Source organism: Oncorhynchus nerka, linkage group LG23 (genome assembly GCF_034236695.1).
Source record: "Oncorhynchus nerka isolate Pitt River linkage group LG23, Oner_Uvic_2.0, whole genome shotgun sequence".
Classification (NCBI taxonomy): Eukaryota; Metazoa; Chordata; class Actinopteri; order Salmoniformes; family Salmonidae; genus Oncorhynchus; species Oncorhynchus nerka.
In genome coordinates, this window is record NC_088418.1 from 56,609,658 (window position 1) to 56,636,308 (window position 26,651).

The window sequence follows — 26,651 nt, forward strand, 5'->3', positions numbered from 1 at the left end:
TCTGTTCCATCGCACTTCTGAAGACAATGGAATTCACCGGTTGGAACATTAACGTTTTATGTTAAAAACATCCTAAAGATTGATTCCATACATTGTTTGACATGTTTCCACAGACAGGAACGGAACTTTTTGACATTTCGTCTGCAACTAGGGAACGCGCTTCATGACGTTGGATTTGTTTACCAAACATGCTAACAAAAGTAGCTCTTTGGAAATAAATGGACATTATCGAACTAAATCAAACATGGAACTGGGATTCCTGGGAGTGCATGCTCATGATGATCATCAAAAGGTAAGGGAATATTTATAATGCTATTTATGAATAATGTTGACCACCCAATATGGCAGATATCTTTTTGGCTGCTTTGTTGTCTGAAAGCTATACTCAGATTATTGCATGGTTTGCTTTTTCCGTAAAGTATTTTAGAAATCTGACACCGCGGTGGCATTAAGGAGAAGTATATCTATATTTCGATGTCTAACAATTGTATTTTTATCAACATTTATAATGAGTATTTCTGTCAAATGATGTGGCTCTCTGCAATATCACCGGATGTTTTTGGAACTAGTGAACGTAACGTGCCAATGTATACTGAGATTTTTTAAATATAAATATGCACTTTATCAAACAAAACATATGTATTGTGTAACATGAAGTCCTATGAGTGTCATCTGATGAAGATCATCAAAAGGTTAGTGATTAATTTGATCTCTGTGCTTTTTGTGACTCCTCTCTTTGGCTGGAAAAATGGCTGAATTTTTCTGTGACTTGGTGGTGACCTAACATAATCGTTTGTGGTGCTTTTGCTGTAAAGCCTATTTCAAAATCGGACACTTTGGTGGGATTAACAACCAGATTACTTTTGAGGAATTTTAATTATGAGATTTCTGTTTGAATTTGGCGCTCTGCACTTTCACTGGCTGTTGTCATATCGATCCCGGTAACGGGATTGCAGCCCTAAGAAGAGCTCAGTCTTCAATGAAAACAGTTTCCAGAAGCAGTAGCATTTACTTTACAATTGCTGATCCAGAGAAGCAATGCATATGTTCATATGTATGACTAATGATGCTGCAGTGCATTTACAGTGGTGGAAAAAGTACTAAAGTGTCATACTTGAGTGAAAGTAAATGCTATACATCAAATTCCTTCGGTTAAGAAAACCGGATGGCACATGCCAACACTCAGACATCATTTAGAAACAGTATTTGCTGAGTGAGTCTGCCTGATCAGAGGCAGCAGGGATGACAACGCTTTATAGTGATAGGTACGTAAATTGGACCAGATTTCTGTCCTGCCCTTAGCATTCGAAATATAAGTAGTTTAGTACAGACATCCCCCAAAAAATGAAAGGTCCAATCCGCAATTTGTATCTCAATATCAAATAATTTCTAAGTAACAATTAAGTACCTTACTGTGACTGTTTTAAATTAAAATGGTCAAAAATAAACAAATCGCTTTTTAGCAAAGAACAATTTCTCAAGCAAGAATTTTGTTAGGACTGTCTGGGAGTGGCCTGAGTGGGGAGGGGAAAACTGAAAATAAGATTTTGAACTCTTTCTTATTGGTCTATTAAATCATTTACAGCTTGTTGATGTCACCAGGCAGGCCAAAACTCCCATCCCGCCAAAACAGGCTGAAATTTCAGGCAGCCTTTTCAAACAGCTCTTACACTAAAAAGGCATCATCATTTTCACAGTATTATTCCAACTTCAGTGTAGAAATATATATGTATATATCACGTTTTGACTGCACTGGGCCTTTCAAATGGTACTTATCAGTTTGAGAGGAGAATACCAAGGTGTAAGTCAGTGTCCCTGTCCCCATGGTTGGTGGACAGTGTACAGTCCTCCTTTCCTCCAATGGGACCTTAAGCCCTTTATCAGCTGCTGCTCCTGGGTTACAGCCAACTAGAGACAGGGAAAACACAATAGGGTGTGGCCTGTCCGACCTGATTCAAAAGCCCCGGCCGGTGCCCACCTCCTCCCCAGGTCCCATCGTTGTGTGACTGTGAAGAGCGATACCCTCCGCTTCACAGTAGACCAATAGGGCTCTTAAGGCGACCACTAACCCAGTCTTTCGAAACTTCTATAGGCTCCAGCCATCACAAAAGTCAGTCGACTGTACAGACATGGGTAACGCTACAGGATCCACCGTGGAAGATCTCCAGGCTGTGGAGAAGCACCTCTGGTATAAGAAGTTCATGACCGAGTGTCCTTCGGGTCAGCTCACCCTGCATGAGTTCAAGCAGTTCTTTGGGCTCCGGGGACTGGATGCTGAAGCCAACGCCTACATCGAGCAGATGTTCCGCACGTTCGATATGAACAAGGTAAGACGATGCGGCATTCATTGAACCGAGGCTGCTTGCAAAGGGGATGCTATAGGCTAAAATGGGCTTTACATTTATATGTCAAAGTAGGATGCCTTAGGCACACTCAAAATGGTGAAGGGGACACCTTACCAACAGAGGTATGTATAAGGATATGATTGGCTGCATTGTAAAATTTATGCACTAATTACAAGTGCACTTAAATATATAGTAATGCCATAATGCCTCTACTCAAATAAGACCCCTAGTTCTCCATTTTCCAAAAGCTAAAGTACATTTTAAAAAGTGTGCATCTTAAACCAGCAAAAATCCACAGTTAAACATAGGGAATCTCTTGAATCCAAGGGTTTTGTTTAGACTAGTCTTCCAGAGGAGTTTGAAGAAGCTAATCGTCTCACAAGTACTAAGGCTCAATTTACACAACTATATTTAGTAATCCTGTCACCTTTGATTATAATATTATAATAGGCTGGGATTGGATTCATATGCGATTTAGTACGAGGATTATTTTGAGACAAGTTCTCAATATCTCTGCGGTAGGAGTGCGGTCTGAGTTGATCTACTATTTCTCTTTTAAATTATTTCAGCATCAGAGACAGCTGATTTTAATTAGGGATAGCTTATGTGAAAGTTTAATGACAGAACATGATGCATGTGAACAGTTGGTTACACTGATCAGAATATTGAATGTTCACTTCAAAGAAATTACTTGAATCTCCATTTTATCACATTGAACCCTAAGGAATGTCCAGATCTCAAGAGCTGTGTGCCAGATTAGACCTTTATGTGTTTTGAGTTTCCCATTTTTGTCAGTAGCTAGTAGTTTTATGGGTGTAGCTGGGGAGGTTGGAAACCATGGTACTATTCCCTGGGGACAGAACTAAGTGACTAACTAGTATTTTCAGATCTTCAGGACAGTGCAGTGAACAAGGCTGGCAATTATGTTACAAAACGAGTTGTTAGAATCCTGGATGCTGATTAAGAAGTGCAGTATGACAATCTTAGATTGTGCACGTCAGCTGGGTTTAACCAATTCTGATCTTTTTTCCACTAACGGGTATTTTTTTGACCAATCACATCAGCTCTTTTTCAGAGCTGATCTGATTGTAGAGTCGCAATTCAACGGCTCAGACACGAGAGGTATGTGGCAGGGTCTACAGTCAATCACGGACTACTAAAAGAAAACCAGCCCTGTCAGGCGGACCACAATGTCTTGCTCCCAGACAAACTAAACAGCTTCTTTGCTCGCTTTGAGGACAATACAGTGCCACTGACACGGCCCGCTACCAAAACCTGCGGGCTCTCCTTCACCGCAGCCAACGTGAGTAAAACATTTAAACGCGTTAACTCTCGCAAGGCTGCCGGCCCAGACGGCATCCCTAGCCGCGTCCTCAGAGCATGCGCAGACCAGCTGGCTGGTGTGTTTACGGACATATTCAATCAATCCTTATCACAGTGCTGTTCCCACATGCTTCAAGAGGGCCACCATTGTTTAAGTTCCCAAGAAAACGAAGGTAACTGAGCTAAATGACTATCACCCTGTAGCACTCATTTCCGTCATCATGAAGTGCTTCGAGAGACTAGTCAAGGATCATATCACCTCCACCCTACCTGACACCCTAGACCCACTCCAATTTGCTTACCACCACAATAGGTCCACAGACGACGCAATCGCAATCACACTTCCCATACCCATCTGGACAACAGGAATACCTATGTAAGAATGCTGTTCATCGACTACAGCTCAGCATTTAACACCATAGTACCCTCCAAACTCGTCATTAAGCTCGAAACCCTGGGTCTCGACCCCACCCTGTACAATTAGGTCCTGGACTTTCTGACGGGACGCCCCCAGGTGGTGAGGGTAAGAAACAACATCTCCACCCCGCTGATCCTCAACACTGGGGCCCCACAAGGGTGCGTTCTCAGCCCTCTCCTGTACTCCCTGTTCCCCCATGACTGCGTAACCATGCACACCAACTCAATCATCAAGTTTGCAGACGACACTACAGTGATAGGCTTGATTACCAACAACGAGACGAGGGTCCTAGGAGTGTGGTGTCGGGAAAATAACCTCACACTCAATGTCAACAAAACAAAGGAGATGATCGTGGACTTCAGGAAACAGCAGAGGGAGCACCCCCCTATCCACATCGACGGAACAGTAGTGGAGAAGGTGGAAAGTTTGAAGTTCCTCTGCGTACACATCACGGACAAACTGAAATGGTCCACCCACACAGACAGCGTGGTGAAGAAGGCGCAGCAGCCATAACCGTAAGGCTCCAGAGGATAGTGAGGTCTGCACACGCATCACCGGGGGCAAACTACCTGCCCTCCAGGACACCTACACCACCCGATGTCACAGGAAGGCCAAAAAGATCATCAAGGACAACAACCACCCGAGCCACTGCCTGTTCACCCCGCTGTCATCCAGAAGGCGAGGTCAGTTCAGGTGCATCAAAGCAGGGACCGAGAGACTGAAAAACAGCTTCTATCTCAAGGCCATCAGACTGTTAAACAGCCATCACTATCATTGAGTGGCAGCTGCCAATATACTGACTCAAATCTCTAGCCACTTTAATAATTCAAAATGGGATGTAAAAAATGTATCACTAGTCACTTTAAACAATGCCACTTTATATAATATATAATGTTTACATACCTACATTACTCATCTCATATGTATATACTGTACTCTATACCATCTACTTCATCTTACCTATGCAGTTCGGCCATCGCTCAACCATATATTTATCTGTACATATTCTTAATCATTCCTTTACACTTGTGTGTATAACGTAGTTGTGAAATTGTTAGGTTAGATTACTTGTTAGATATTACTGCATGGTCGGAGCTAGAAGCACAAGCATTTCGCTATACTCGCATTAACATCTTCTAACCATGTGTATGTGACCATTTTTTTTGGGGGTCGGAGACCAATCACATCAGCTTTTTCAGAACTGAGACCAATTAGTGAAAAAAGGATCAGAATTGGGCTGCCTGTGTAAACGCAGGCATAGTGAAGTGATGGTGTCAGTGTAAAGCTGAGCGAAGTACGACTCATTTGGGTTGACCCAGAGGGCACTAATGCTGCCAAGTAATTTTGTAGGATCTTAATGTGAGCCAGTTTTCTACAGCAGGAAAATAATCCTATAGCAACAGGAAAAGTGAATTATTATGTGGATTATAATTAATGGACATTTTTTGAAGGGGTTGACACATTTTTTACAAAAGACAAAATCAAGTCAGAAATGTTTAAACCTCAAATACACTACATGTTTTAAAATGTCTTACATTGCAGGAAAGTTAACCTGCAACATGGTGATCAAATTAAGATCCTACATCTGTATGTCTTGCCACGGCCTTGGCACAGATCAGTGTGGAGATAATCCCCCAGCGATTATACATAGTTATCATCCCTGCATCATCTAAGCAGAACATGATCACCTACATCTTGAGGAGATGACTGAGATAATCTGAGATGGTAAAAAGAGACGTTCCAACTAACACTCTTTCCTTTTTACAGGATGGCTACATAGACTTCTTGGAGTATGTGGCTGCTCTGAGCCTGGTGATGCGTGGTAAAATGGAACATAAGCTCCGCTGGTACTTTAAGCTGTATGATGTGGACGGCAACGGGTGCATTGATCGAAGTGAGCTGCTAAACATCATAAAGGTATAGAGACCAGTCCAGTAACACAGTGCTGTGCAATGGAATCTGTATCACACAAAGGCATGCAGGCTAACTCGCTCCTTTTCTCTTCTTCAGGCTATCCGTGCAATCAATGGGAACGAAAACCAGGAAGTTGATGCAGAGGAGTTCACCAACCGGGTGTTTGACAAGATAGACGTCAACGGAGATGGCGAGTGTCCACTTCTTTTTTTGTCACAGACTTGTAGGGTTGCGAGTTATGTCCCTTTCCATTTCAGGCTAACAATCTCTTGACCTTGTCTTCTACCTTCTCCTCATCAGGGGAGCTGTCTTTGGAGGAGTTTGTGGCAGGGGCTCACACTGACGAAGACTTCATGGAAGTAATGATGAAGACCTTGGATCTCACCCACATAGTCGCCATGATCCACAATCGGAGGCACAGTGTTTAGAGTCTGCCCTCAGACGCCTCCATCTCCACTGTAATAGACTGCCGAAGGGCCACATAGGAACTGAGCCATGAGCCCTCAAAAGATCTAGCCCAGATTTGTATAAAGACAATCTTTATCTTAGCAATGCTGAAGGGCCATGCTTTGAATGCATTCTTTGTTGTCGGAATTCACAAGAGGTTGAATGACGATGAAAAATTCCCTTTGCCTGCATACAAATAACTCAGTCAACCATCGCTGGCTGGTTAGTGCCCTTGTGCATGATCTAAATCTGAGAGAGGTCTACATGAGAGATTTCTCACACCGTCAGCTGAACCGGAGACCCAACTAGGTCATAACATAAGGAGGGTGGAAGATAAAGAGGGTGGAGGGAGTGGAGTGGAGTGGTGACTACCCAAGGTGGTGATTACCCATTATAACCCATGCATTCCTGACAAAAAATATATATATATATTTTTAAATCCCTCACCCACCTCAGAGGCAGATTCCTGTAGGGAAATGATCATTTCCAAACCACATCGATAATGACGTCTCAAACGATCTTTTGGACCAAACTCAGTTATTCAGTTGAGTGGTTCCTCTCTATGACTGTGCGTCCGGGTTCTATTGGAGGAAGTTATAATTCACCCACTTTCCTCCCAGTACAGTCAGTTGTCAGCTCAAATATGACTAGAACACAAGTTAATTCTGTGCCATGACTAAACGTTCCAGTTCCTCAGGAAACAGGTTCTTCCACAAGTTAGGGATCTAAATAACTTAGATACTTGTCACAAAATGCACTTTGTAAAAAAATAAATAAGACCAGCATGTTTTACATTGCACTGGCCCCAGTTGATAGGAAATTAAAGTCAGCATTTTCAGGACAGTCATTTGAAGGAATATCTTAACACAACTACATTCTAATGTTTTCCCTACCAGACAGTAAAGTGTAAAAAATAAATTGTGCACATTTGTTTGTGTTTCTGTGAGTGTGTGAAACATACATGAATGACAAATGCGCTCGCCTAGATGGCATTAGAATTACCTTTATATAGATCCATAGCCCACTAACCTTGTTTTACCCAAAAATTGCTCTAGTTTATAATAGTCAAATAAAGATTGAAATCTGTTGTATTTTCATCACACTCCACTGCTTTAATTGCGCACTATTGTTTTAGAAATCAAAATGCCTAACAGACATTACAGCTTCTGTGGCATAATTAAGGAGACAGGGTGGTGAGTCACAAGGCAGACTGCGCCAGTATGGTTGCCATGACAACCGTGACCCATTTCCATGGTAACATACATCCATAAAGCACTACAAAAAGGTTACGCAGCACTTACATGGATCTGAACGAATCTGGAAGGAGGGACACTGACCAGGGCAATCTGACAGTCAGCAGCATGTTTAAAAACAACATGAACATGATGTAAAATATCAATAAATATACCGGCTGATACATAGAAAACACCCAAACCAAAAAAAAAGGAGTAGAGGTCCTAAAACCACCAAAACTCCCCTTGTGGATCTGACTGTACTGGCTTTACCTCTGCAGACAGACAGGACAGACTGCATTGTGCTGAACTGGTTGATCCACTGCTCACAGGATGAGTGTTTAAATCTGGATAATTGTCATCAGTTATGGGATTCACTGGGGCAGGAATGGCTAGTGACAAATAAACAAGTACCCAGGAATATGGCAACAGTCAACCCAGAAAGCGTTAATAATCTACAACTGCAGGCTATAACACACCACTAACCACATATACTAAATCAATGCACCACTGTTATCAGGAAGGATGTCAACCATCATGGAGAGCTGATCATTTGATATTTTAGTCATTTAGCAGACGCTCTTATCCAGAGCTTCTTACATTAGTGAGTCCATACATTTTCATAGTTGTCCCCCGCGGGAATTGAACCCACAACCCTGGCGTTGCAAGTGCCATGCTCTACCAACTGAGCTACACGGGACCAATGAGACACTAGTGTACTGCTACTATCTAGTGCCTCAGCTCAGATCCCTCCCACATATAGCTTAAAGGGAATCTGAGACTATGTAGTACATGGGGCTTTGACCACTATGGAATTTTGGGTAACAATTAATTGTCATGAAAACAGCCATGGATATTGTCAGTCATCTTTGTTAAAAAAACGTTTTGCGCTTTTAATGTATTATACTGTATCTTTGAAAATAGCCATGACATACCTAATGAATACAACACAGCTTTGGTGACAACAGCTTCTCAAAAATGAATGGGTTTGACCACTTAGAACATTTGGAAAGGAAGTTTCTCCTCTCGACCATGCCGTTCTGCTCGTAAAACGATGACTAACATTACACTCATGTAAATATGAAAAACTGCTATTGGGTAAACTTGTCTATATCTACTAAATAAAGTGGACCCCCCTAAAATAAACGTTGCAAGATGTTTATTTTGTGTTCACGGTTATTATCCATAATTGTTATTTACACGATTATTGTGCCAACCTTATTTCATACTATCAGCACAGCCATTTACGCCAACAGAGCAATTAATGGGACAATTTGACTTCATGGGAACCAGATCTAGAGTCAGAAAGAAGGAAACGTAGAAATATTACATACCCTACATTTTGTACCTTAAAAGAAGTCTTCGATGAGTCCTTCATTCTACCAGTCAGTCATCAGGGGGCAGTAAAGCATAGGCTTAATGATTACATAGTCCTCTGGTCCTGCACAGTGCACACACAGTGAGGAGTCCAGACAACCAAGGCATCTCCCACCTTTCTGCTCATGTTTGTCCAATGTCCACCAGTACATTCCATTCCATCAGAGTCCAGATGAATTCCTCTCCATTAAACCACCACGGCTAGAGGAAGTCATACAGGTACTTTACCATGTCAAAGCTCACAGTCCTGGAAATTAAGAGCAGCGGTCACAAAAGTCAGCATCTGATATTCTAAAAATAGAAATGTCTAACAGTAAAACAGATTTGTGGTGAATACACTAAAGCAGGGCTCTCTGACCCTGTTCCTGGAGAGCCACCCTCCTGTAGGTTCCCTCCAACCCTGTTCATGGAGAGCTACCCTCCTGTAGGTTCCCTCCAACCCTGTTCCTGGAGAGCTACCCTCCTGTAGGTTCCCTCCAACCCTGTTCCTGGAGAGCCACCCTCCTGTAGGTTCCCTCCAACCCCAATCTAGCACACCAGGTTCTAATAATTAGCTGGTTTATGAACCGAAAGAGGTCAGTTACAATTGGGGTTGGAGCGAACACCTACAGGAGGGTTGGAGAGCCCTGCACTAAAGACAACAGTAACATAAACACCTGGAGATGGTGAGGATGAAGTCCAGAGAGACGGCACATTTGTACTTGGGCGCATCCAGCTGGTCATCGTGGCCCACCTGATTCAATAGCTGAAGGGTCACCAGGGAGGAGATCTGGGGGGGGGGTGCTTGTCATCAACCATATTTCATTTGGCTTTACACAAAGAGAGAATTCTGACTGGAGATCAAATAATTTTAAAATCACTTCACATTAAGCCCATACCACACATCAATTCAAGAGCAGTTCAGGGGTTGAAATAATCTAGCCAAGGGGCCAGCTGGTGAATTAGAATAAGAACCATCCAATCATACACTAATACTACCATCACATGACTATTCCTGGAGTTCCACTAAATAACATTGCTACATCATTTTCCATAATCTCAGTTCAGAGTCAGAGCTGATTGAGGACCTTTTCCACTGAAGAATGAGTTTGTCTTATACTGAACAAAAATATAAGACTCAACATGTAAAGTGTTGGTTTCATGAGCTGAAATAAAAGATCCTAGAAATATTCCATAAATCTTTCCTGCCCATGACCTCCACATCCGGGGGGTACTGGGGATTATTTCTATATGTAATAAAGCCCTTTTTGGGGGAAAACTCATTCTGATTGGCCAGGCCTGGGTCACCAGTGGTTGGGCCCGGCTCCCAAGAGGGTGGGCCTATGCCCTCCCATGGCCGCTCCCCTTCCTAGTGATGTGAGATCCATAGATAAGGGCCTAATGAATATATTTCAATTGATTGATTTCCTTATTTGAACTGAAACTCCGCAAAATCGTTGGTTGAATTTATATATATATATATATATATATATATATATATACTGAACGTATATATGAGTGCGTTTTACTTTTCATTAATATTCATGTCTATAGTGTATATTGATGTGTATGTTTGATACGGGGCTCATTTGTAAGAGTCCTTGATCTCAGCATGACTCCCTGTCAAAATAAAGGTTAAATACAGTGGGGCAAAAAAGTATTTAGTCAGCCACCAATTGTGCAAGTTCTCCCACTTAAAAAGATGAGAGGCCTGTAATTTTCATCATAGGTACACTTCAACTATGACAGACAAAATGAGAAAAAAAATCCAGAAAAATCACATTGTAGGATTTTTTATGAATTTATTTGCAAATTATGGTGGAAATAAGTATTTGGTCCCCTACAAACAAGCAAGATTTCTGGCTCTCACGGACCTGTAACTTCTTCTTTAAGAGGCTCCTCTGTCCTCCACTTGTTACCTGTATTAATGGCACCTGTTTGAACTTGTTATCAGTATAAAAGACACCTGTCCACAACCTCAAACAGTCACACTCCAAACTCCACTATGGCAAAGACCAAAGAGCTGTCAAAGGACAACAGAAACAAAATTGTAGACCTGCACCAGGCTGGGAAGACTGAATCTGCAATAGGTAAGCAGCTTGGTTTGAAGAAATCAACTGTGGGAGCAATTATTAGGAAATGGAAGACATACAAGACCACTGATAATCTCCCTCGATCTGGAGCTCCACGCAAGATCTCACCCCGTGGGGTCAAAAATGATCACAAGAACGGTGAGCAAAAATCCCAGAACCGCGCGGGGGGGACCTAGTGAATGACCTGCAGAGAGCTGGGACCAAAGTAACAAAGCCTACCATCAGTAACACACTACGCCGCCAGGGACTCAAATCCTGCAGTGCCAGACGTGTCCCCCTGCTTAAGCCAGTACATGTCCAGGACCGTGTGAAGTTTGCTAGAGAGCATTTGGATGATCCAGAAGAAGATTGGGAGAATGTCATATGGTCAGATGAAACCAAAATATAACTTTTTGGTAAAAACTCAACTCGTCGTGTTTGGAGGACAAAGAATGCAGAGTTGCATCCAAAGAACACCATATCTACTGTGAAGCATGGGGGTGGAAACATCATGCTTTGGGGCTGTTTTTCTGCAAAGGGACCAGGACTACTGATCCATGTAAAGGAAAGAATGAATGGGGCCATGTATCGTGAGATTGAGTGAAAACCTCCTTCCATCAGCAAGGGCATTGAAGATGAAACGAGGCTGGGTCTTTCAGCATGACAATGATCCCAAACACACCGCCCGGGCAACGAAGGAGTGGCTTCGTAAGAAGCATTTCAAGGTCCTGGAGTGGCCTAGCCAGTCTCCAGATCTCAACCCCATAGAAAATCTTTGGAGGGAGTTGAAGGTCCGTGTTGCCCAGCAACAGCCCCAAAACATCACTGCTCTAGAGGAGATCTGCATGGAGGAATGGGCCAAAATAACAGCAACAGTGTGTGAAAACCTTGTGAAGACTTACAGAAAATGTTTGACCTCTGTCATTGCCAACAAAGGGTATATAACAAAGTATTGAGATAAACTTTTGTTATTGACCAAATACTTATTTTCCACCATAACTTGCAAATAAATTCATAAAAAATCTTACAATGTGATTTTCGGGGTATTTTTTTCTCATTTTGTCTGTCATAGTTGAAGTGTACCTATGATGAAAATTACAGGCCTCTCTCCTTTTTAAGTGGGAGAACTTGCACAATTGGTGGCTGACTAAATACTTTTTTGCCCCACTGTATATATTTTTTAATTATCCCTTGGATGACACTGCAGAAAGCCTGAGTGTCTCAGCTGACCTGGCAGAAAACACTGGCGGTGGGGGCCACTCTGCTGTCCACCACACTGTAGAAGATGGCCAGGAGACGGTCCAGAGGGAACGGCTTGGGCCCCAGCAGGTGATTACTGGTCTGAATGGGAGAGAGGTGAATTCACTAGGTAGAACATCTCATTGACTAAACCTAAAGAATAGTACAGCAGCTTTAGCTAAAGATAATCACCTTTTCATGTTTCTTCAAAAAGTTAGTCTTTTTTATTTTGCCATGGTGCTGTTGGGCAAGAGAGAATCATATAATCACCAATAACTAAAACACACAAGGATGGGGGGAAATTATGCAAAATTACATTGATAGAAACTGCAATCCATCTACAATATTAAAGCTGATCTACACCCCCCCCCCCCCTGCAAAGTAGCAGGCAAACAGAGTTGGTGAATAGCAGGTGGCATTGATGTTTAACAATGGACTCCTATTCCAACGTGTCTAGCATTTGAGATGGTGAGGTGAAGGAGGTTCAGGTGCTGAGGAGAGAACAGGTACCTTGAGGAAGAAGCGTTTGTCAGTGCGAGCAGGGTTGTAGGAGGCCAGGTATGCAGCTATCAGCAGGAACTTGGAGTAGTAAGGCAACTCCACATGGGCATGAGCAGACAGACCTGAGAAAGGCAGAGGAAGCTCTCAATGTCTTTACCTGGGAAACATGTACAACAGCATCATCTACAGATGGCTTGTGGATAGGAGATGAGAGAAACATCTGCTGTTGTTTCCACTGTCTGGGTATCTAGTACCAATGAGTCTGGAGTGGGCCCTCCATTCAGGGATAAACATAGGGGTAGTTTAGAGGGTCCACTCCCCTGAACTCCCTCTCAGGCTGGGGACAAGCAGCAACACAAAGGAAGAGATAGCTGAGGTCTGGGAGTGTGTGAACTGGTCCTGGTCACTAGATTCTAACTAGGTTATTTCCACCGGTCTTGTTCTCAGTGCATGCATATCTGTGTGTCCACACTTCTCCTTGCCTACCTCTTACAGCTCCTGCCTCCTTCTCCTCCATCTGCAGCTGTTGCTCCCACTGCACACTGAGCAGAAGAGAGACATGACGAAGTCAGGGGAGACACCACTATTACAGAGCCAGCAGCACTGAGCCGCTGTTGTGTAATAAAATCCGGCAAACGGAATTAAGGCTGCCTGTCGTCAGTCCATGAGAGAAGGTCGGTCACGGAAGTTAAATCAATGGGACTCCATCATCTTTGGCTGAGGCAGATGTACACAGACAGACCTGGACACCTCTCGCAGGTACACCGTCTGCATGGCCTTCTTCAGGTGAGGCTCGATGTTCCTCCACAGCTTGTGAGTGTCACTCTCTTTCACTGAGGGCAGAGAAAATAAAGGTTGGAATTTAAACATTGATAATCTGAGAGACAAGCTAGAGAGAGGATGACATGAAAGGAATCCATCATCAAATTAAAGTACAGAGAGACACTAAGGGGAGACAGCAAAGTCATTGAAATATTGATGTGCTTACTGTTCTAGAAATATGAATATATTACCTTTGCCTTGCTCCAAAGGTTCAATGAATTTAGAGAAATTGAGGGCAGCCTGTTTGAAAAGAGAATTAAAAATATGAAAGGACAACAAGTACAGACTATGACAATGTAAACAACATGTCTGTGTTGGATCATTATTACAATTCTGCATATCAAAGAAAACCCCAATCCTTAGAAGTAGTAACTCAAGTGGACTAAAGAAAATAGTGATGGATAGCCTGGAAACAAACTCCTACTGAATCCTCAAAGGGTAGCATGGAGAGTGTGTCCGTACAACAGAGCAAACTGTTGCCTAATCTGAAATGAACCCCTTGCACCAACCTATTGGCACTTCTTTAAGCCCCCAGAATACATCTTAAAGGACTGGGATAAGTGTGCAAGCCATACATTTTTTTCAGACTTACAAGGGGGCATCAAGACACATCTAGAGATAGGTGCAAGGGCTAGTTCTTTGTCTGGGCTGTCAGAGCGTATTATGACGGAGCGTGTTAACAGCTAGTTGAGAGTTACTTTGAGTGTGTCTGTGTCCTTACTGAGTGTGCTCTGAATGTGTGAGCATGTGTGTGAGAGTTCAGTGTTACTATGAGTGTGCCTGACTACTTATGTAGTGTGTAACTGACCAGGTGTCTGAGCTCTCGGAGGTCCCTGCAGACGGAGTAGAAGACTCCCAGTAGGATGTTGATGAAGGCTGAGTAGAGCTCTGGGGAGTAGGACGGGTGGCTGTCCTCAGACAGGATCTGCTGCAGCTCCCCTGCACAGGGAAAACATACACACAGTCAATGCCTGCCTCAAATGAAGTCACCACCAAAGATTCCCTCATACATGATTGTAGTCATTTTATGTACAAACATTGATTAAATCCTAAGTGTTAATTTTCTCGGCCGGATGCCTTTGTTTGCTGTGTTCTGTCAGTCACTTCTCATGTGTTGGTGCAAAACCACAGGTACAAAGAGGTTGGTGACACTTTAATTGGGGAGAACAGTCTTGTGGTAATGACTAGAGCGGAATAGGTGGAATGGTATCAAATACATGGTTTCTAGGTGTTTGATGCCATTCCATTTGCACCGTTCCAGCCATTATTATGAGCCGTCCTCCCCTCAGCAGCCTCCACTGCCACTAATCCATCTGTACCTAATTCAATGCTAAGGCCATAGATGCTTATCTGTTGACAGCTGTACCTTTACTGTAGTCAGGGAAGTGGAGCAGCAGTGGTTCAAAGCAGCCAGTGTTGGGTCGGAACTTATCCCACACTATCTCACTGAGCAGGATCACCGTCACATTGTCCTCGACCTGCCAGAGAAACCGTGTATCAGTTACGTAGAGGTACAAAATCAGATCATGGCATTGCATTGTGGATTCACAAAGAATACAACTATGTTGGTAGCCAACAACACCTTTACAACATCAATGCAAGTGGATGTGTTTTCCTCCTTCAAACCTGAGTAAACTAAAGAGGGAGGACAGTTATGAAGACAGCTGTCCAAGTGGATTCTCCCAACACTTCACATTACAATACTGCTTCTGATTATCACCTCAAAAGGTGCATCTGTCACCGTAACTGCACTCGCTACATGCCACTCAACACAGCTGTTAAAAACACTTCTACCAAGATAAAAACAGGCGGCATTCAGCTTTAAAAACTAAACAAAAACCTAACATTCTGGTCGTCTACCTGCACTTCTGAAGTTCAGAATTAATATGCAAAGAATGATTATCAAGAATGACTGTCATTCTTCCTCATCACTGCCTTTCAATGCACTTATTCGAGTGCCTCCTTGAAACATTCAACTCAAGGTTATCTATCAAAAAGGGACCCTTCTGCGCTAGTTCACCATCCATCACTCAGTCTGTCTGCAACTTAATGAAGTAGAATGCTCAACAGGTGGCATTGACTCTTACCAGTTCCTGAAGGCGCAAGAAGGCAGGGAGGAGATTGGCTTCCATATCTCTAAGGAGCTCAGCCCGGTCCAGCACCTACCCAGATACACACAGCAGAGGTCACTGTAACTGTTTCATCATACATTATAAACCACAAATTATGCTTTATAACAATTCACGTTATACTTCATCGGAAAGAGAATCTGCATTGTAACTGAGGATGCAATTTTTAAAAGAAGTGGATTATCACAGGAATATCACAGGTGAGGATAATTTTTACTCACAATGTATCGTGTCTGCTTGGCTGAGGCCTGGACACACAGTTGTTTGTAGACTCGTACGAAGTCTGACAGGGAGGGACTGCGGGACAGTAGGGAGGCAGAGTCGGAGCCAAAGAGGGAGAGGAGAACCTGCTCAAACAGCAGTCCTACAGAGACACATTCCACACAGCTCACTGTGGCATAGGGAAGCTCCAGTTCCTTCAGCAAGGTGTGTATCACATGGCTTTTTCCTGTGGCACGATGACCATAAATGAAAATGGAAGGGTAGCTGCATTGCTCTGGCTGTAGGCACAAAATGTATTAAAGTGTCAATACAATGATTCACATATTTGGGCAAGAAAACATTTTAAATGTATTATTTAATAGCGGCGATGGGTGGTGTTTAAGATGAAGGAGGACGATTTATGAGCATGGTCTTATTTCTATTACAGCATTTTGGATGTTTGTCATTCATATTCCATTTACCCAGTTCAATGTAACATTGATAGGTTTAGGCTACTACATGATACTAAAATTTTCCCATTACCCATCATGAGGTTGCTACAATCTAGTCTATGAATTAAAGTTTACAACGTAGATGCACACAGTTCAAGAGAAAAATTTGAGGTGACAGACAGTGACACAATCAATATTGCATCTAGCTCTTTGAACTAGGGTGTAATCATTAGTCCAAACAAGAGTTTCTATTGGACAAATGCATGTGTTTATCCCCGTTTCCATCTGTTTAAGAAACGTTTTTCAACAGAATCATCGGAATGAATACACCCCTGATCACGTAAACATAGCTGCTATGAAAGTGAACTATGTTGTATTCCTTCTTGCATCTACATGCACTCCTCCTCTCACATTTTCCTTTTGCTTGTGGACTTCAATGCAAAACACATCAGCTGTCTGAGACCAGGCAGAAAAAAAGTCAAACCATGTCATATCCGCTACACACAGCCTACATCTGTTTCACCATATTAGCTAAAGTAACATCACAGTCAACATAGCTAATAGAACTAACAAGTTAGTAAACCCGCTACAATCATGCAGTATAATGTAAGTAGTTTAGCAGTTAAACTGACGCCCCCGGTGGCAATAAATTAGTCAAACCTAAAGCTTACCTTGACTTGGAAGAGTTCCCGTGTTAGATAGTCATAGCCAGCTAACTAACATAGCATCCCTCTGTGGTTGTTTTATTTTTATTTAACTGTTTACCGTAAGGAACATTATGTTACAATGTTTCAAATCAGACACAGACCTCTCCCATCAACGCCAGCAGCATGCTCGCCTGGACATCTCTGCAAGGCAACCTCTCCATCACGCGCTGCAACTTTTCATCCTCATACCCTAGGTGCTGACGTTGTGCTGCCATAGTTTAGGCTACTTTTAGACACACACCGAACCGTAAAGTGTGTGACTTAAAGTAGTTTGGCCTGTAATAGAGATAAAAGAGACAGTTACAAAACAAGGTGACTCTTGACAAACTAACGTTAACGGTGCATTGTGCAAATTGTCTGCCTTCCTTCCTCTGCAGCAGGAAGGAAGGCAGACTGTGTTATTGACTTGTTAATTGTTTACTCCATGTGTAACTCTGTGTTGTCTGTTCACACTGCTATGCTTTATCTTGGCCAGGTCGCAGTTGCAAATGAGAACTTGTTCTCAACTAGCCTACCTGGTTAAATAAAGGTGAAATAAATAAAAAAGCAGTGCTAGCTAACTCAACTGACCACAACAGTGTAGCTCTCGTGGAAACTCAAGGGTAATGTTTAGTTGTTGAAAGTTCATATTTTGTTACTGCAAGCATACTGAATAATGTTACCTGGTTGGAGTTCATGCAGTGAAATTACCCATATCCAATATCCCTGTAAACTTGTCAAGATTTTCCCGCGTCTCCAAATTTCACCTCACAATTTCCTGTCTCTTTTACAAGCCAATCACCGCCAGGTTAAAGCAATTGACTCTGGGAGTTGTAGTTGTCTATTAGCAAAGCAATGCCACTATCACAAAATGCCATCACCCCTATTTGCGAAGTTTTGGATGTATGAATGCGATTGATTTAATTGAGGACATTTCGTTTCATTGCAAAAATGTTCAAACACCGGCTTCTCGGGCATTAGCACTTAAATAAACCACCAGTTTACTGAATACCATTGGTGTTTAACATGAGGGTTTTAGCATGAAATATCCTTTATATGTTTTTACACAATTATTTGATTGCTTTGTTGTAAATGTTTTGGCGCCAAACTGGTGGCAGATGTGAAACAAGTCAACACTTGGAAGAGTTAATAGAAAAGAATGCCATTGTTGAGGCTTTTTTCATTAGCCTAATTAGGCTATATTTTCTTTCCACTAGAAACCCCACAATATGGACAAACTAATACAAATGGAATACTACATATGAATACATGTTTTAAATAGTTATTCAAGTATAGTCCTAAATTACCATAGACTGCCATAGATTACCTGTTAAGTACCCAAATTACCGAAGATGTTGATGTTGGTAAATTACAGGTAGATCCCTATACAGATCTGTATCGGCGGCCTGATGGGAAAAGCTGGTAGGCTACTCCTGGCTATGTGGCCATAGCGTTTACAGTGGGACACTACAGGCTAGTTAGTAGATGAAGTGGGACAACATTTTGTCATTAGAAATGCATTAATGTCCCACTTCACCTGGCACTTGTTGTGAAATCATTTATACGGCTTTGTAAAGGGGCGGCAGGGTAGCCTAGTGGTTAGAGCGTTGGAAGTAACCGGAAGGTTGCAACTTCAAACCCCCGAGCTGACAAGGTACAAATCTGTCGTTCTGCCCCTGAACAGGCAGTTAACCCGCTGTTCCTAGGCCGTCATTGAAAATAAGAATTTGTTCTTAACTGACTTGCCTGGTTAAATAAAAGTAAAATAAAAAAAGGCTTAGGCCTATATACTGTATACAACACGCTCCGTTTTCACCATTTTGTGACAGTAACCTTATACTAGACTCACCCCATGCCCTATGAATATTGATTTGGGGAGATTCCAAGCTCTTGGTAAAAATTGAACTAAAATGAGTCTGCACACCTTTGAATTGATCCTGGAAAACCTCTATTATTCTTTTCATACATTCATTTTTTTAAATCATACATTTTTCTATTCTCTCTTTCTTTCATGTCATGATCCTTTGACCCTACCCTTGTTATTTTCCTCCAATTCCTTCCACCATCATCATATGCTGTTTATGTGATATATAGCCTCTATCATTTATTTTGAGTTGTTATGAACAACTACAACAACATATTTCAATATGTTTTAGATTATCGGATGAAGGAAATTACATTTAAATTGATTAAAGGTTTATTTTGTGCATTTTTGTAGCTGAAAAAGGTCCCAGTGCCACTATTCAAACACCATTAGTTGGAATTGGGACAGTACTATACATCTGATTTTCGAGAAGTACATGTTTACATGGTTATTATATATTTTTTAAACTGACAATAACTTCATTTTAACACCAAAAGTTAGATTGCTGAATTATAATTGACAGGATGACAGACATCATTCTAGCGCAAGGTTTCCTAGTTTTCATGATTTTCAACGGGTCACCCATCTAGGAAACCTGAACACACACTTTGCTCAGAGTCTGTGTGGATGGGCTCCTTGTCTTCTTTTACAGCTATGAAGTTTGTAATTTCTATGTTTTGTTTTTTCACATTGAGAATGATTTCATTTGTCTTACACCACTCATAAACTCATAGGTATGCTACTGTAAATATAAAGTTTTTCTCAATTTCAAAATAATTGTAACCACATGCCTTCTCCTAAATAATGAACCTAAAATGCTTTCATTCATGTGTACATGTTGTTTGTTTTCCTTGTTAGGCCTATAGGCTACCTCTACCGTGCCACATGCAGCTTTGAGAAGGATAATCCTGAATAAGAATAGACTGTACTGAGAGAAGGTACTGGCAGAGCAGCCAAAGCCACTTCAGAATCATCAAGTGATCAACAAGAAGAGCATCAAGTCAACCGTACCACTGAGCATACTGTTGCCAACTGCATAGCACACAAAGTTGGAGACTTGGAGTAGGCTATCAAACAGGTGATGCATTTTTAGTGATTACCTAGCCATTGCAATCATGATTAAGTTGAGCCAATTAGCCTTTATCATGACTTTGTGATAAAATGCCATGTCGCAGGGTTTAGTTGTATAGCCTGCCCTTGTTGTTGATGTGCACTTGTTAACTGTACGCTAAATACCAGCGCGTCTTTTTTTGCGACAGAAGCCTTCCTATTTCAGTGGACACAGATCAATACCGAGAGAGCGAGAGAGCTGAGACTTCAATATTCTGCCTCACGAGTCAGAGCCAATCTTTTTAGATTTTGTTGCTTTTTAGCTTTAACGATTTTATTTCAGATGCCTCCCATTCCATCATTGTTCTGGGGCATGCGAGAGTGGGATTAGGAGATAGGCTATATTGCGCATGGTGCTTTATAAGAGGGGCTTTGATAGGTCTATCGGTTGTGACAGTCGGACTGCGCCTGCCTGGAATACAGGTGTTCTTTGGTCAAATATGGACGCAGAGCACATGATGCATAGTAGAGCAGATTGTCAACACTCACGACTTCATCATCTCAGTTAAACGCACCTCCTCCACCTCGAGAAAATTGGTATTCGGTGGAAAATGAGATTGTAGCCGCGTCTGTGAAGGGGGATCTCAGCCGCTCTCCGTGGACTTTAGCATTTTTCATGGATTATTCATCTCTGCGCCCTCAATCGAATGCAGTTCTGACCGTAGGGTGTTTGTTTAGCCTACTATGGCTGTAGCGTATCTGCGAAATGCATGGCCTTTTCGAATTAACACCCGGTGATTATTACATGCTGTTATCTCAGTGAACATTCATTCAGAAGATTCCTCCTCAGTATTATTCGTAATATCTCTCGGATACCCAGCCTACCATTCAATAAAGCTAAGGAAAACGGTGGCGGACCCAAGCACAGTGCAAGCTGCAAGGCTTTAGTAGGCTAAACACTCGCCCAGAAGGGAGCAGTTTTGTCGGGGAGATCATGTCACATTGATGCGGCCGGGATGTGCTTTGTGCTTGATTAAAGCTCTGTGGGTGAACAGTTCGTAAATATAAAAACCGTTAGAGACTGAATGATGGTGCCTGGGGCTCCTACAACCATGCTTCCCGCTTCCGAGGCTGCCAAAATCTACCAGACCAACTACGTGAGGAACTCCCGCGCTATCGGGGTTCTGTGGGCCATCTTCACCATCCTCTTCGCTATAGTCAACGTGGTGTGCTTCATCCAGCCCTACTGGATTGGAGACGGGATGGACACGCCGCAGGCCGGCTACTTCGGCCTCTTCCACTACTGCATCGGAAACGGGCTGTCCCGGGACCTGACGTGCCAGGGCAGTTTCATGGAGTTTAGCACCATCCCCTCCGGGGCCTTCAAAGCTGCGTCCTTCTTCATCGGGATGTCCATGGCGCTGGTCATCGGATGCATCGGCTGCTTCACGCTCTTCTTCTTCTGCAGCACAGGCACGGTCTACAAGATCTGCGGCTGGATACAGCTGGCTGCGGGTAAGTTCCCCCCCCCGTCTGCATATTGATTCCTTGAAGGGTAAAGGAGTTCAGAACTTCAGCAGTTCTACAACCAGAGATAAATCTCTATATTCCAGCTGTTCAATCAGCCAGGTAGGAGCAATTATAACAATGTGTTAAAGCTAGAATCCTTAGTTGCTACATCCATTATTGAACTTGTAAATTATAAACTGCCAATTGATTCTTGAAGAATATAACTGATAAATGCCTCATGAGTTTAGTTCAACTGTCGTGCCCCATCAGAACCCTAAATATAGGCTTGTTTTACTCCAATGTTGATAAACAACTTAAATGTAAACCAACACTGTATAGCCTAAAAACATGGTTAAAACTATGCTTTCGATATCATTGGTGGTTAGTCCTTGCATCTATAGCTCTGTCTATTAATTTTAGAGTGGTTACATTTCTCCAGCCCAATCCCTTAGATTCTTTGCAGAACGGACGGGGATGCCCTTTGCTATTGTTTAAATGACGGATTCTAGCTTTAAGTGTGGTTGATAGTGTTATACTTGACGTCAGTTTTATAAGACGTGTATGTCGGGGGTTAAGTACGTAGGTTAAGCAAATATATTTCTATAAAATGAGCAAAAGCTCATTGCAGATGACAGCCATGTTTGTTTATCTGTCTTAAACCATCATACACTGTCGCACTATCTTTAAAATATATATTAATGGAGCAAAGACGACCACAAAAAATACAGCCAGACACGCAAACCACACCGGCCATAGTTGCATGTACAAGCCTTGCAAAAATACATGTACACACGCACGTGTCAAGCGCAAACGTGGTTCTATTTGAGATGCTGCAAGTCCCCTCCTTATTGTATATCAGGAAGATACCAACCCACATAGATGCTTGAAAAACACACGATAAGAGATTAATTAAAGATAACTAAACACCAACTAGGTTTCCCTTTTTATCTGTAGATGAGTCCTTGGAGTAGAGAAACACAAGATGATCTATGACTCCAGGTCAACATTCTACAAACACCCATCTTAAAGGAGGACCATATGAATGTTAGGTAAAATAACAACCCAATGTTAATCTCCCAGCTAAATATCCAGTAATGTGTCATGTGTTTGGAACCACCCAAAATGAATATCATTGATGCACAGTTGATTTGAGTTTTAACCTGCATGTCATGCTTGCAAGTAATGCTCTCTCATACATCAGAATTTACCCAAGCTTGTAAACAAGCATCACAGTGAAAGTTAATTTGCAGAATTTCACTGGTAAAGAATGCACACAGACTCCAGGTTGTGGCTTTAAAGTGGGTGCATACAATCAACCAGTGATCCATCAAAGGCAATGATCCTTCAACTCGTCTCTGTAGCAAGTAACACAAACCACTGATTAAAAAAACATAATGAATGGTGTTAATGCTGCTTGGTCTGAGACCCACAACACCATCCGTCTGTATAGCTGCAGGAGCCTCTCTGTAAATTCATGTTGAACATAAACACCAGCATGGAGATTATCCGGAGGATTCCACAGCATTCTCGTCCCAGACTGAGTTAAAACAGAAGCCCTGCCCAATGAGCACAGCCTGGGTGTTCATATCCTCACCTTGTTTTTCCACATGAAAGAAAGACACTGCTTATCACTGTGGTGGGAGGGAGTCAGTGGTAACCACTTGGTTGGTTTCCCTCTCTCACAGGGAAGAGCCCATATCCACAAAATGATCTCTGAGTGGGAGTGCTGATCTAGGATCAGTTTAGCATTTTAGATCATAATGAGTATGATTATTTTTTGTTTTACTAGGCAAGTCAGTTAAGAACAAATTCTTATTTTCAATGACGGCCTAGCAACAGTGGGTTAACTGCCTGTTCAGGGGCAGAACGACAGATTTGTACCTTGTCAGCTCGGGGATTTGAACTTGCAACCTTTCGGTTATTAATCCAACACTCTAACCACTAGGCTACCCTGCCGCCCCATTATATGGACCGATCCTAGATCAGCAGTCTTACTCTGAGATGTTCTGGATACGTTCTTCATAATACGGTACAGATCTGATCATGTTCAAACTATACAGGGGGGTGATCAACAAACTGACTAACACGGCCTGTATGATGCCTAAACCCCCCGAAGGCTCTGTCAAGAAATATGGCATGGCATCACAGTGTACCATACCGCCGTAAGGCTGCAGAGCATGGTTTTATGGAGTGCTGTGTGGTGAGGAGTCAACATTGGAGATGACAATGAGAGGTCTGAGTGCTCGGGGCCTGTTGGCTGCTCATTGCTTCCTTGTCTTTTATTGATCCATCACAGCACTTTGCTCGTGGCAATGACATGCATCATCAGCATTCAGGCAGTCGCTGCCTCATTCAACTCACTCACTGAATCTCTCTCTCTCAATTCTCCTTCTCTCAGATATGTCATGTTGAGGTCACTGTGAAATTGGCTATTAAGACGTTCCCGGGGAGTAGTAATTGGAAATATAGTGTACTTTTATTTTCTCATTGCAGCCACAGATCCCAGGTTTGATTGTCAAATCCTTCGAGGCTCAGTGTAGTCAGACTTATCCAGGAGTAACTGGCTGTTGTGAGTGGCTGTCAAAGACTGCACATAGCGGAGAGGCACCTCTCCTTAAAAGCAGAGGAGAAGCTGAACATCTGATGAGAACAATCCACCTGCAGGCATTTGAACAGCAACGCTAGAACAGTGCTCTCAAAATGTCTGCTTCTGTGCAGGTGTGTTTTTCAAGGAAATGTACATGAAACCAACTGACATGTTCCCGCCCCTGCAGGCTGCAGCAATACAATACCTAAAGAAGTCTCCTTACTACGATTAACACTGTTGAATAATCTGCTTAACTGGCCCACTGCACACAGCACTTCTCAGGTAGACATGCCCAGTCTGCACTCAGTAGTTGTCTGCAAACTGGAGCAGCTGGACCATCCGCCCTGCCTCCCTCCAGCCTCCCTCTCGTTCCCTTCCCCCTTGTGTCGCCTTGACCACCCCCTCACTGTGGACCAATTAACTCCCAAACTAAGACTGACAGGCAGCCCCCTCCGTGACAACCACACTGCATGGTCGGTCGATGATAATCACACTAGTCTTGTGACAACTTCCACCAAATGCCAGGCGCTTCTCCACTCTAGTGGAGGATGTGATGGATGGGTCGGCTCTGGCAGCATGACAATGCCTGCCTGTCTAGCTCTAGTGAGGAAGCAGATTGGTGCTCGGCTCGCCATCCTGGATGGAAACAAGAACTCCACGGACCATCCCTATTTCCGATCCTCACCAAGGCAAATGCCTGAACACGCAGGAAGGTGATTATCATTCATGTATTCGGCAGGGGCTCCTTGCTCCGTTTGGATATTGCTTCCACAAGCAAACAAAGGAATCAGAGGGGCTCTTGAGTGTGTTGTGGAGGCATTTCAACGACCTGTTTCCTGGCTCTGTTTGGACTACTAGGCTGCCCATACGGGTAAGTGGCCGCACATTGCTGCAATCAGTACTGGTCCAATGGGCCCCCTGAGACAGAAGCTGGCATTAACATCAAACTGATGTTATTGATCCAGAGGTTTCTGTGCAGAACAGAACAGCACAAAGCTTCACTAATGGGAGACAGCTGCTGTCACCGTCTGGCTCCTCTGCTGCTTACAGGCAGTACTGTTTGTTGGTCTATTTATTCGGGTGCGTGTGCGTGCGTGTGTCCGTGTGTGTGCGTGCGTGTGTGCGTGTGTGCGTGTGCGTGCGTGTGGTGTGTGTGCGTGTGTGTGTGCGCGCGCGTGTGCGTGTGTGTGTGTGCTCTCTTTACCGTGTCTTTAATTTATCATAGGTGTCTGTCACAATCCCTCAGTCTGGGGATTGGGCCCAACTCGTGCCTATGCATGAGATTGCATGATTTGGCGTTTAAATACACACAGTCTGTTCAGCACTCATACAGTACTGTGGCTGTTGGGGATCTTTGCACAGTGTGGCTCTTTATTTCTCACAATTATTTAAAATAGAGGCAAGTGAGAGACATCACATGGTGCCTTGTTGGGGGAAAGAGAGGAGGTGGATAAGAGATGTCAACTAAGGGAGGGGATGAAGACCAGCAAGGAGGAAAAGATAGAAGCACATTAAAGAATATGGAAAGTGATGGTCACAAAGAAGGATTTGCAGAAAAAAACAGAGATAAGAAGAGTTAAAATATTGATGCTGAAAAGTACTATCAAGAGATGAGGTCAGGAGGAAAGCCATGCCATTAGAAGTTCAAGCTCGGGGCCCAGACAGATTTGGGACCAGGCTACATATTTCACCAATCTTTATGAACTGAATATGACCTGCCATAAATGAGAGCTTAGCCTCCCTCTCCACTCACAACGTTACAAGGTTGTGCACTAAGCCAGTGGGCAGTTGCTGTGTGTGTCATAATACCACTAAAGTCAATAGCTAATGGCATCAACCAGCTCTTATCCTTCCTGTCAGTGGTAGCGTGATGAACTGGCTGGCTGGGCCTGAGATGATTAGGGGGATGATGTAACATGACCAAATGGGAGTCCCAGCTACACACACTCACTCTAGCGCCATTAGTCAGAGTTTTGGAGGACAGCAGTAGTAGTGTGGTGGGACATCAAGAGGAGTTGTGAATGGGGCTGATGAAAGCCGGCTCACTTCTCCAGCTCTTTACAAGTCCACTGAGCCCCCCGCATACTCCACAGATCAGAGACTCTCTCATAGCATACTCCACAGATCAGAGACTCTCCCAAAGCATACTCTACAGATCAGAGACTCTCCCACAGCATACTCCACAGATCAGAGACTCTCCCACAGCATACTCCACAGATCAGAGACTCTCTCACAGCATACTCCACAGATCAGAGACTCTCCCACAGCATTCTCCACAGATCAGAGACTCTCCCACAGTATACTCCAGAGAGAGAGAAAAAGGGCCCACCCCTCTATCTCTCATCTTCAACTCATCCCTCTCTCCGTTCCCTCCCCATTCAGCAAAGCACCGGACCAGGCCCCGCTGTCAGCCACACACACGCCATCCTTTTAGAGTGTAATGTTATGTACAATGGGCCAATGGACATTTAAGCCTCCAATGCAGTCATCAGGAAGTTAGATGG

At 43.1% G+C, this 26,651-nt stretch overlaps 3 protein-coding genes and 1 non-coding gene across 6 annotated transcripts in view; 2 read left to right on the forward strand and 2 right to left on the reverse strand.

Annotated features, from left to right (window-relative positions):
- Positions 1-1,968: 1,968 nt before the first annotated feature.
- On the forward strand, positions 1,969-7,544 carry LOC115124272 (guanylyl cyclase-activating protein 1-like). The gene is made up of 4 exons (XM_029653674.2): positions 1,969-2,327; positions 5,854-6,003; positions 6,097-6,190; positions 6,301-7,544. The coding sequence occupies exons 1-4, from the start codon at positions 2,130-2,132 to the stop codon at positions 6,426-6,428; spliced, it is 570 nt and encodes a 189-aa protein (XP_029509534.1). The 5' UTR covers positions 1,969-2,129; the 3' UTR covers positions 6,429-7,544.
- A 762-nt stretch (positions 7,545-8,306) lies between these two features.
- trnaa-ugc (transfer RNA alanine (anticodon UGC)) lies at positions 8,307-8,380 on the reverse strand. The gene has a single exon. It is a non-coding gene; the product is annotated as a tRNA-Ala (tRNA).
- A 443-nt stretch (positions 8,381-8,823) lies between these two features.
- LOC115124270 (origin recognition complex subunit 5-like) lies at positions 8,824-18,658 on the reverse strand. 3 transcript variants are annotated; one of them, XM_029653673.2, is made up of 14 exons: positions 18,465-18,658; positions 17,260-17,434; positions 16,020-16,298; positions 15,757-15,831; positions 15,036-15,147; positions 14,478-14,608; positions 13,861-13,909; positions 13,590-13,680; positions 13,334-13,389; positions 12,857-12,969; positions 12,539-12,586; positions 12,338-12,448; positions 9,713-9,825; positions 8,824-9,303 (listed from the first exon to the last, which is right to left on the reverse strand). In XM_029653673.2, exons 2-14 carry the CDS (start codon positions 17,371-17,373, stop codon positions 9,258-9,260), a joined length of 1,338 nt encoding a protein of 445 aa, XP_029509533.1. In that variant the 5' UTR covers positions 17,374-17,434; positions 18,465-18,658; the 3' UTR covers positions 8,824-9,257. The 3 variants fall into 3 exon arrangements, with proteins under 3 accessions (XP_029509533.1, XP_029509531.1, XP_029509532.1); XM_029653671.2 differs by lacking the exon at positions 18,465-18,658 and adding an exon at positions 17,821-17,928; XM_029653672.2 differs by lacking the exon at positions 18,465-18,658 and adding an exon at positions 17,729-17,753.
- A 1,339-nt stretch (positions 18,659-19,997) lies between these two features.
- Positions 19,998-26,651, forward strand: part of LOC115124269 (LHFPL tetraspan subfamily member 3 protein) — a 70,967-nt gene continuing 64,313 nt past the window's right edge. Inside the window, exon 1 of the mRNA XM_065008337.1 lies at positions 19,998-21,566. Within this exon, the coding sequence (XP_064864409.1) occupies positions 21,137-21,566 (430 nt within the window). The 5' untranslated portion in view covers positions 19,998-21,136. The remainder of the gene's footprint in view (positions 21,567-26,651) is intronic.

Bases quoted from the DNA above. Each gene is read 5' to 3' on its own strand.
- LOC115124272 (XM_029653674.2), top strand. From the start codon at position 2,130: ATGGGTAACGCTACAGGATCCACCGTGGAAGATCTCCAGGCTGTGGAG. The intron at 6,004-6,096 runs GTATAGAGACCA...TCTCTTCTTCAG, and splicing joins AGCTGCTAAACATCATAAAG to GCTATCCGTGCAATCAATGG. The intron at 6,191-6,300 runs GCGAGTGTCCAC...TCTCCTCATCAG, and splicing joins GATAGACGTCAACGGAGATG to GGGAGCTGTCTTTGGAGGAG.
- LOC115124270 (XM_029653673.2), bottom strand. From the start codon at position 17,373: ATGGCAGCACAACGTCAGCACCTAGGGTATGAGGATGAAAAGTTGCAG. The intron at 12,970-13,333 runs GTAGGCAAGGAG...TGCCTTTCTCAG, and splicing joins GGAGGCAGGAGCTGTAAGAG to GTCTGTCTGCTCATGCCCAT. The intron at 12,587-12,856 runs GTACCTGTTCTC...CTTGCCCAACAG, and splicing joins ACAAACGCTTCTTCCTCAAG to CACCATGGCAAAATAAAAAA.